At 43.0% G+C, this 10,698-nt stretch overlaps 1 protein-coding gene across 3 annotated transcripts in view; it reads left to right on the top strand.

The window, feature by feature from the left end:
- Positions 1–5,014, top strand: part of LOC103156809 (transient receptor potential cation channel subfamily M member 5-like) — a 52,170-nt gene extending 47,156 nt beyond the window's left edge. For all 3 annotated transcript variants that reach the window (XM_007578988.2, XM_016664656.1, XM_007578989.2), the window contains exons 12-16: positions 779–911; positions 1,653–1,827; positions 2,410–2,575; positions 2,657–2,838; positions 4,877–5,014. In XM_007578988.2, the coding sequence (XP_007579050.1) occupies positions 779–911; positions 1,653–1,827; positions 2,410–2,575; positions 2,657–2,838; positions 4,877–5,013 (793 nt within the window). In that variant the 3' untranslated portion in view covers position 5,014. The remainder of the gene's footprint in view (positions 1–778; positions 912–1,652; positions 1,828–2,409; positions 2,576–2,656; positions 2,839–4,876) is intronic.
- The last annotated feature ends 5,684 nt before the right edge of the window (positions 5,015–10,698 follow it).

Genomic DNA, 10,698 nt, shown 5'->3' with positions numbered 1-10,698 from the left:
GGATGGATGGATGGATGGATGGATGGATGGATGGATGGATGGATGGATGGATGGATGGATGGATGGATGGATGGAATCAATGAAATTTTCTTCTTGTCTTGGGAGCTAACCAGTTCAAGGATTGTATGATAAGTCCTGTATGAACCTAAGTTCTTTTTAAATGCTTTACTGATATTGAAACTCTCATTTTGTGTCGTCTTCTTCACCAGCGACTGTCTACACCAAGGGTACTCAAAATTAAACCTTGAAGGTCCACAAAGACATTTTTAAAGTAGTCAAAGATTCATTTTTCATAGATGGTCAAGAGACAAACCAGAAACTGTTATATTCAAAAGTTTCTTTTCACACAAAATAATAAACATATAAAAACAAAGTGTAATTTTAAGTTTTATATAAATGTTCATACTTAAACTTCTGCAAAAAAAGAAAATGTGAGGAAGAGGCTTAAAAGACATTTTAAAATGAATACAAATGCAAAAAGAGGATGAGGAGGTGGATTCATTCTAAGGTGATTCAAGGAACTTGCTTACCTGTAGGACCCACCCTACTCTGAGTGAGCACTCCTTTGCTTTGAGTTATTGAGGAAAGGCATTTTCAAAATACCATAGGAGGTCAAAGGATTGCTCAAACATGCATGAAGGAATCAAGGCTACACTGAAGGTATGTTGCCTTGCACTGTAATGCTCTGACCTGCCGATACATCTGTCTTCTTTGTGTTGGACTGTAATATAACTTTATTGCCTTGAGGAAAATGAGAATAATAACTTTTTTTTTGTAGAATGTTTCCTTGGTCATTCAATGTTGGACGAGCTGTTATGGCCATAGACTACATGATCTTTACACTTCGTCTGATCCATATCTTTGCCATCCACAAGCAACTTGGACCCAAAATCATCATTCTTGGAAAAATGGTAATGGAACTGCTCAAAAAACACCTAATTTAAATCATGGTTGTAATTAGAAAAATCAACTATATCAGAGTATTTACAAAAAGGTCAAAAGCAGTCTCAATAAGGATGCTGTATGTTTTTATGCATAAAAACACAGAACAAATATGGCCAATTTGAAAGGCTGTGTCACACGTGAAAAAAAAACTAAACCCACAAAATGTCTTTTGGACAGATGAGACCAAAGGGTGAATGTTTGTCTATGATACTTGCAGAGCTCCACACAAGGCATATCAGCAAATCTCATACTGTCCAGCATGATTCTGGAGTTTATTTCATTGCAACTGGGTCCAGAAACCTTACAGTTTAATGGACTTTGCTATAAATTAAAGTATATCAATTCCAATCTATTTAGTTGCTAAAGTTTGATAAGGACTCAATTCTGATAATTATAACTTATATGTAAAAAATGTCTTCCAATGGTAGATTATTTCACTTGCAGTCTTTCATCAGTATTAAGGGTTTACTGACTCAAAGCAAGTTTGTATATTGTGCTAAAAAGTTACTTGCAAGTTAGTTTTGTCTTACTTCAATAGTACCAAGATATTTACACCAGAATCTAAACCAAAAATACTTAAAAAAATGTCTTCTTTTTTTTGCAGTGCATAATGTGGGCCTTATTTGCATGCATGTTTTACCTCCTGATGAAATCCCTCACTGTAACTCCAGCAATCTTCCTCAATCATCTATTTTTGTTTTTCACAGGTGAAAGATGTTTTCTTTTTCCTTTTCTTCCTGGGTGTTTGGCTGATGGCCTATGGCGTTGCCCATCAGGCACTCCTCTTTTCATATGACCCCCGGTCTAAGTGGATTTTCCGCAGAGTGTTCTACAGGCCATACATGCACATATTTGGACAAATCCCTGTTCATGAAATGGATAGTAAGTATTTTTTATATAATTATGACATTTATTATGTGATCATATTGTATTTTCTGTCAGTCTATCTTAGAATGAAATACCTTTTTCTAAATTACTACTGTCAAACTAAAAATGAAAGATGTGTCAAGTATATGAATATTAGCTCCTATCCAGCAAAATGGTGCAGTTACAATGTTGACATTTTAAACTAGCTATTAGCAATTAGAAAGGTAACATTTGTGAAACAGTAGCATTGTATCCCTACAAATAATTCAACCTTTAGCTTAAGCATGAGAATTTCAAACAATCACCTGACAATGTTCTTAAATGTTTTATGGCTTGACTTTAACTTGCATAAATTCTTTACATGAATTTTGACAGATATTCTCCCAAAAGTTATTTTAGATTGCAAAAATGCTTGTTTACTCTGTTGTCCAAGTTGAAGCTAACCTGATATGTTAGCTTCTCTTTGACTTGTCATTATATTTTTGAGATTCCTATGTCACACAAAGATTAACTAGAAAAAGCAACTTGAAGAACTAGATATCAGTGTCACTAAATGACAGTCATTTTCTAACATTCCTCTGATGTTCTTCATTCAAGCCGACAAACTGGAAGAACTGAGCTGCACATATAACCATTCAGAAATTGAGGCAGGAGCAGAACCCTGCATGAGTACCTATGCAAACTGGCTGGTTGTAATCCTCCTTGTTATCTATCTGCTGTTTACCAACATAGTGCTGGTCAACCTACTCATTGCCATGTTCAGGTACCCAAACGTTATACATATGTTCATTGTTCTATAAGTGTAGAATCTATTTTCCTCCATGTTTTGATGTTCTATCTGCAGCTACACCTTTTCCAAAGTTCAGGGGCACAGTGACATCTACTGGAAATTTCAGCGTTACAACCTCATTGTGGAGTACCACTACAGACCCTGTCTGGCACCGCCATTCATCATCTTCTCCCATCTTCACATTCTTATCAAGAGACACATCCGTCAAATTCCTTCTGCCAAGAGTCAGCACTTTGGTAAGAAATGGGAAAGTAGAAAACAGGCGACATGTCTGAAAATGGACTAATATCTAACTGCATAAAGAGAGGTTCCTAAAAGTTAGACTTGTGTTGAATATCAGGCTCCTGCATTGGCATGTATTGCAGGTGAGATATCTTCATCTCCTTGTATTTACCAGGTAAAAGACAGATTATCATACTTTGCATGTGAACAAAGTATGATAACCTTTGTTCACATGTTAAATTCTGGTGTCATTTAACCAGACACAAACATTACTCCCTATAAGTTTCCTTAACAATGCTTTTCTTCTTGTCAGGTTTGTGGAACGCACAACTAATAGTTATCATCTGAGCTGATTCTCCCACCTATCTTCAGCTCCTCCAGAATTATCATAATCCTCTAATAGCTGATTCTTTGATTAATGTTCTCTTTGCTCAGCCAGACAGTTTAGGTTGACATCTACGTCTGGGTAGGTCTGCAGTTGGTCTATGCTCTTTCCATGTTCAGATGATGTATTGAACAGAGTGCTGTGAAATATTCAAAGCTTGGAATATTGTTTTAAAAGGATCCAGGACTAGTTGAACATGTTGGACTAAATATGTTGCAATTTTCCTATTACCTAAAAATGGCTGTTTGTGATACGCCAAAATACATAGCTAGTTTTAAAAAATGTCCATCTTTTGATATATTTTTCACCCATAGAAGTCGCCATTTTTTCACTGATGGGTTGATGATGCGTTTTGGTCCATTCTGTACTGGAGTCTACAGGGTAAACACAGGAGGGCTAACTTTACCCGAGTGGTTGTTTATCATATTGCGTTTGACTGGTGTGATTTTAGATAAAGCCACACTGTGTCACTATTGGCTGTAATTAAATAAATAAATAAATAAAAATAAAGATTTAGGCAAATCTGGATAATTATACCTACACATGAAAGAAAGGAGAGCGCAGTGCGAGAGCCAGAGTGGAACACAACTTCTGAAGGACTTAATCTGTACCCTGGACATTTCTCCACAACACTTTGAGTCATTTATATCAGCAGAACTAACAAAGGCTCTAACAGGTGATTGTTACCTTAACAAGCTAAAAATAAATGCCATGCTGCTGCTGAGACAAAAAAAGCTGGATGCTCTTTGAGGTGCTAACAGGAGATATACTGCTGTACTGACATCACCGATCCGACCGGACCCAAGTGGTGGTTGCTGTTACCACCACACCAAACTAAACAGCATAGATGGTGCCGAACCGGATACAGCACTACAGACCCTGGGAGAAACGTCAAAGACAAGCAGCGCTAATGGAGCTATTACTAAGTATGCTGATGGAGCTAGAACACTGGTACTGAATGTGAAACTACTACCAACACTGAACGAAGTGTTGGTTCAGCAACAACCAGACACAGAGCTAGAGAAGTACTTACCAGATCACGCAGTCCGACCAGAGTGTCATTCATTGTTTCATTTACGAAGCTGAATGAAGTAAGTCCTCAGAAGCAGCAAAACACCAGCTGCTACTGCCAACTCTGTCCTCTTCCTCTGTGTGGTCCTCCTCCTCCTCATCACCTCTTGTTATTTCTATGTTCCGATTTATGTCAGTGCACTCCAGTTCAAATTAAAAAAGCTTCATAACTTTACTCATCAATGTTTTGACTGGAGGAGCCAGGCAGTTGGACCATTACACATACTTATCCAGAATGCATTGCAGCGTGAACAACATGGCGACATTCTTGTGAAAATATTTTATTCAAATTTATAAAACTAAATAACATCTAAAATAAATATTTCCCAAATAAGGTCTATTTTTATAGCTAATCGTGGATCCCTTTAAATTTTCCCATAACTTTGTCCCTGTTCTGTCTGAGGTCAGAAACAGAACATCTGCAGCCATTCTCAGATTAAATTGTACACAGCTGGATGGTGTTTAAAAGTATGAACACCTTTTTTTAAGGCCCTATTAGAAAAGCAGTATCATTTCACACCATACTTATGATTCAACATGTCCACCTCTCTTCTTACCACTGTTTAGCTGCACTTACTGATTTCTTTTATACTTAGCTGTGGAGCTGCAAGGCAGGAAGGCAAGCCGTCTGAATACATGGGAGGCTGTGCAAAAAGAGAACCTCTTGTCTGCTCAGAATAAGCAGCAGAGAGAGAGCGACACATCACGACTTCAGCGGACTTCTGTTAAGTAAGTTGTCGCTTGGATTAAAATATAAACATGTAAGAGATGATCATCAGTTTCATCACATTTCAGTTTAACAGGATAACTTATGAAAAATTATAAACACATTTGGTTCAAATAATCACTAAAACAGAATTACCTGGATGGTTCATCCATATTTCAGGAACATGATTTGAAAAGAAAGAGTGGTTATTTAATTTTTGTTGTGAAACATAAATTATAAATTGGAATATCACATTTTTATCACAGCAGGGATAAAAGAGATATTTTTCAAAAGATTTAATATTCTTATAACATCAAGATAAGCAAAGCAAAAAGACCCTGAAAAGGAAAAATTGTCCTGTTTTTTCATATTCTGACACCAGATTAGTTCATCAATGCAAGAACTCTAGACAACACCCTGTCTGCCAGAATTGTTCTACGCATTGCTCTTTGAGGCTCCATGACCTGAGATTGGTTTAATATTCAATAATAGTTAAATCTTTGTATGCTTATCTATGGAAAAGATTTACAACAGAAAATTTTAGATTCTCTTTCATAGCATTGTTTCGTGTCTCACTATGGGAACGCTCTGGGCGTGACCTCATCAGAAGCTCCTATTACACTCCACCAGCCCTGATTGGCTGGGAATAAGTCTGTCAGTGCCAGGTAGAGAGGGGGCATGTCCCACCCCCTACCTATATATAGGACTTGCCCTGCACAGACAGGTCATTCAAAAACCTCTCCTCGCTACGAGCAGAAGTCCCGACTGGTTTTCTCTCTTTCACCTGACATTCTGGAACCTAGCTTAACTGTCCATAGATACAAGTGCAAACTCGGTCGCAGTCGTATGGGCGCTTCGTTCCAGACTGGTAGTGTATACCGGAAGAAAACTAGCATTCAGTCTGTTGCAAAACAGCACTGTTAACTGTGAAAACTGTGTTGAGTAGAAATACGCTTCACTGTTTTTCACTCGAGTAGCAATACTCCATTGGTAGCAATACCGGTAGAAGTAGCGATACTTCACACAAGCTATTGTTTCGCTGTGCTAGCTATCAGCAGGGTAAGCCGCAACATTCCCTGACACCTAGCCATATTAGGCTAGCCAGTTTAGCTGTCACTAGCTTCACTGTAGCTTCACAGAAGTCGTCCCTGCAATTAGCATGGACGCCAGAAAGGCTGACGCTAAAGCCGACGAAAAACCACGAGCTTGCCCATGTGGAAATAAAATTTTGAGTTGGGACACTCACCAAATGTGTGTGACATGTCTCGGCTTAAGGCATGCCCAAGCAGCCATCGAGTCATCGGAGGAGTGCTCACATTGTAGCCGGCTGGATGTGAGCGGACATAGCTTCACAGCTTGCCCGCTCGATTACCCCATGGCAGGTGATGATGATGGAGACTCGGATGCAGGTTCTGAGCTTCTCATCACCGACGAAGATGAGGATGATGAACCGCCTCTGGTGCTCCAAGGTCGGGTTACAAAACCCACACCTTCGGGTGTCAGCCAGGCCGGTGATGGTGACTCTTCTTCGTCTGCCTTGGATGTGGACCTGCATGACGTGTGTAAAAACACGCCGCAGCAAAACTTAATATCCAGTGGCCCAAAGTTCAGGCTGAAGCACCAAGATCACGTTTCGATGGCAAAAAGCTGCCAAAAGCCAAGAGAATGGGAAAGTAGTTCCTGCCTTTCTTCCCTGAGTTGCTGGAGGGATTTTCAGTTTCCTGGCGCAACAAAAACCATACAAGCACCCAGTGGCAGGTGGCTCGGTTCTAGACTGCGAGGGAATGGATGACCACGGTCTCCAACAAATGCCTCGAGTCGAGCCAGTGGTGGCAGCGCACCTTCACCCAAAAGCTTCGATGTCCTCGGGTGGGTCGGTTCCATCCCTGCTTCACCAGACGCTACACTGTGGGAAGAAGTGTGTATCATCACTGATCACTGTCTCCATCTCCATAAAGTAGCGATCCAGGCTATGGGGAGAGCTATGGGGCTCTTGGTTCTACAGTAAAGGGCTAGATAGTTAAACTTAACCATGCTTTCCACCAGGGAAGAGGAGGACCTCCTCGATACCCCCATTACCCCGCATGGCCTGTTTGGTGCAGCTGTTACTTCTATGCAAAAGAGGTGTGAGGAAAAGAAAAGTGACGAGGCTTAAAAGCTGTGTCTCTCAAGATGGGGACCGGTGCACAAAGCCACCGCTCCCACATCCCAGCGCCAAACCTTCGCCCAGGCTGCGGCGCGTTTGCCTCCTACTTTCAGAACCCCTAAGCTGCTGAAGACCCAGACGGCCGCTAATCCTCCTCCGAAAGGCGCTGCTGTTAAGGGCTCGTGGCCGAAGAAACCCAAGGCCGCTTGCCTGGATCTGCCGCCAGCCACGTCTACTCAGGCGGTGAGGAGGAGGAAACATTTGGCCTGACAGTTTTTTGGAAGACAGAGAGTGAGCTGGACTCGTTTTCAGACAGGGCTCCGTTACCGAGCCCTTCCATAGAGTTCAGCGAAGTTCGGCGCACAAACGAGGGGATGTTCGAGCCCACTCAGCGCGCACGAAACGGGGACCATGTTCAGTTCAGGATGTCCCGCATTGGGCCCAGTTTATGTCCCACAAGCACTGTTTTATGTCACAAAACATTAAACTTTCACAAGCTGCTGCATCCAGGCGAAAAGACGAGGGCGCAGCTAAAAATGTTGCAAAACAGACAAATACGTAAGAGGGGAGATGGTTTGTCGCTCGCTGACAGGAGCGCAGTCTCTCCCCCCCATAATCAGAGGTATGACCGAGGGAAACCCTCACGCATGCGCGATGCGAGACGAGAATTCTTGCAAAGCAGCGCCACAAGAGGGCGATCTTACCCCATGCAACACAAACTGGCCTGTCAGCCCGCCGTCACTGAGACTGACAAAATGGGCAAACTGCACAAACTCAGAGTGGGTTTTAAGAACAATAAACCGTGGATACCGGCTGCAATTCGCTCTGCCGCCTCCACATTTCAGAGGAGTGATTCAATCACAGACCAGTGGCTCCGCAGCTCTTTTCCTACAAGAGGAGATATCCTCTCTAAAGGAGAAAACAGCGATACAATTGATCCCCCAGGAAAAACGGTAAACAGGTTTTTACTCCAGATATTTCCTGGTCCCAAAGAAAGGTGGTCGAGGGATGCGTGCAATCTTAGACCTTCGGGCTCTAAACAGGCATCTGAAAAAATAGGAGTTCAGAAAGCTGACACACGCTTCTCTCTTACGTTTCCTGCACCCAGGCAATTGGCTCACATCAATCGATCTCAAGGATGCGTATTTTCACATTACAATTTATCCACAACACAGGAAATATCCAAGATTTGCATTTCAGGGGAAATGCTACGAGTATCTCCTTCCATTTGGCCTCTCCTTGAGCCCAAGAGTTTTTGTGAAATGCACAGAAGCCGCTGTGGCGCCACTCAGGCAGCAGGGGGTTCGTTTAGCCACATACAGACGATTTCTTGATCGCAGCTCCGTCACAGCAGGAGGCTGCATATCATTCAACGTTGCTCTCAAAACACATGCTGGATTTGGGATTCAAAATAAATGTGGAGAAGAGCATCCTATTTCCATGTCAAAGAATCTCTTTTATCAGTCTGTTTCTAGACTCTGCCCAGGCCGGATTGAAACTCACAGAGGAGAGAGTAGAATCACTGATGAACTGGATGTCCCTGTTTCACAGGGGAAATTCTGTCTCCTCATCTGTGCAGACAATTACTGGGTCTAATGGCCTCAGTTTTGGACGTTGTCCCACTGGGCCGCCTTCATTATGAGGGGAGTCCCACGTTGGGTGGCTTCTCAGATGGTGGGCTTACACCTTCCCTCCCCCACACAGAGTGAGGGTCTCAGCCACCTGCCGAGAAGCTCTACGTCCCTGTGTACGTAGAGCAGAGCAGCTCTACGTACACTTCCTAACTCAGGGTGTTCCTATGGGAACTATACAGAGCAGAAAAGTGGTGATCAAAGATGCCTCCCCGTCAGGCTGGGGGTGGGGGGATCTTCGAAGGGAAATCAGTAAATGGGACATGTGACAGACACATGCGTGTGTTCCATGTAAATTATCTGGAACTGCTGGCTGTTCTCCTGACACTGAAACATTTCCTCCTTTTTCTAAAGGGTCATCACGTATTTGTCCGGACAGACAACACAATTGTGGTGGCATACATAAACCGACAAGGGGGTCTAAGATCCCAATGTCTTCATAAGCTGGACCACAAGCTGGTCACTTGGAGCAGCAATCATTTTCTGTCACAATGGGCCACTTATGTCCCAGGAGTGTTAAACCGGGCAGCAGACCTTCTCTCCAGAGGAATTGAGAATGGAGAATGGAGACTTCACCCCGAGGTAGTCAGGATGATTTGGCTGTGTTATGCCAAATAAGGCTTCAGTAGACCTGTTTGCGTCTTGGGAAAACACACAGTGTCCTGTTTTTCTCCCTTCACGACCGGGAAGCACCTTTGGGGGTGGATGCTCTCTACCACCAGTGGCCCCGAGCTCTCCTGTATGCATTCCTTCCTGTAGCCCTCAATCTGCCAACGATAGCCAGAGTTCGAGCCGAAGGCTTGTCAACGATTCTCATTGCGCCTCACTAGCCATCGAAACACTAGTTGGCAGAGATAATCCAGCTTCTCCAGAGAGAACCATGGCCTCTATCGCTGCGGTGGGATCTGTTGTCTCAGGTGGGGGAGGACAGTCCTCCACCCAGAATGGCTGGCACTATGGGCCTGGCCTGAGAGTGGTTCAATTTACACTCTGTAGGTCTCCCACACAATGTTATTGAGACAATCCAGAGTGCGAGGTCCCCCATCACCAGGTCTCTGTATGACTGCAAATGGGCCATATTTGAAAAATGGTGTGCAGATGCACAGGAAGTACCCATTCAGTGCTCTGTAGTTACCATTTTGATTTTCCTGCAAGACCTGCTGGATAGGGACAAAGCTTTTCCACCATAAAAGTGTAGTTGGCAGTAATCTCAGCTTGCCATGTTGGTTTTGGTGGGAAAACTGTGGGACAGCACCCCTTGGTTTGCTAGTTTATGAAGGGAGTTTGTCGTCGGCTTCCTGTCTCAAAGTCCCTGGCCCCATCATGGGACCTTGCCCTGGTTCTGGATGCTCTGATGGATGCTCCATTTGAGCCCCTGGGACAGGTGGCTTTGAGATTTGTTACCCGGAAGACAGCGCTTTTACTGGCTCTTACGAAGCAGGTGAGTGAGCTTCATGTTTTTTCAGTGAACCCAGCCTGTACCAAAGTCTCTGCAGGAAGTAGAAGGGTGACCTTAATTCCTAATCCTGTATTTTTGTCTAAGGTGTTGGGGTCATGTTTGGCAATAGACTTGGTGTCTTTTAGCCCCCCACCTTTTTCCTCAGTGTAGCAGGAGCGTCTTCATGGACACCAAAAGGTGGAGGAAAAGTGACCAGCTGTTTGTTTCTTGGGCAAAAGGTCACCTCGGTAAACCTGGGTCAAAGCGGCGACTTTCACATTGGATAGTATTGGAGAATTGAAAGGTGGCTATACTATTAAATATTTAAGTAAAAGAAATGACGCACTTGCTGCTAGGCTATAGACGAGCCGGAGATTTATTACACTACCACGGATTCCTCATTACAGTTTCATCAGTTCAATACTCAAAAATCTTCCAAAGTCTCAACAAAAAATCTCTCTGTATTCTTAACATCACCATTTTTATACACTTGTCAT

This window comes from Poecilia formosa, unplaced genomic scaffold (assembly GCF_000485575.1).
Source record: "Poecilia formosa unplaced genomic scaffold, Poecilia_formosa-5.1.2 Scaffold503, whole genome shotgun sequence".
NCBI classification, from domain to species: Eukaryota; Metazoa; Chordata; class Actinopteri; order Cyprinodontiformes; family Poeciliidae; genus Poecilia; species Poecilia formosa.
The sequence above is the reverse complement of the archived record's forward strand: the minus strand, read 5'-3'. Positions and strand labels throughout refer to the sequence as shown.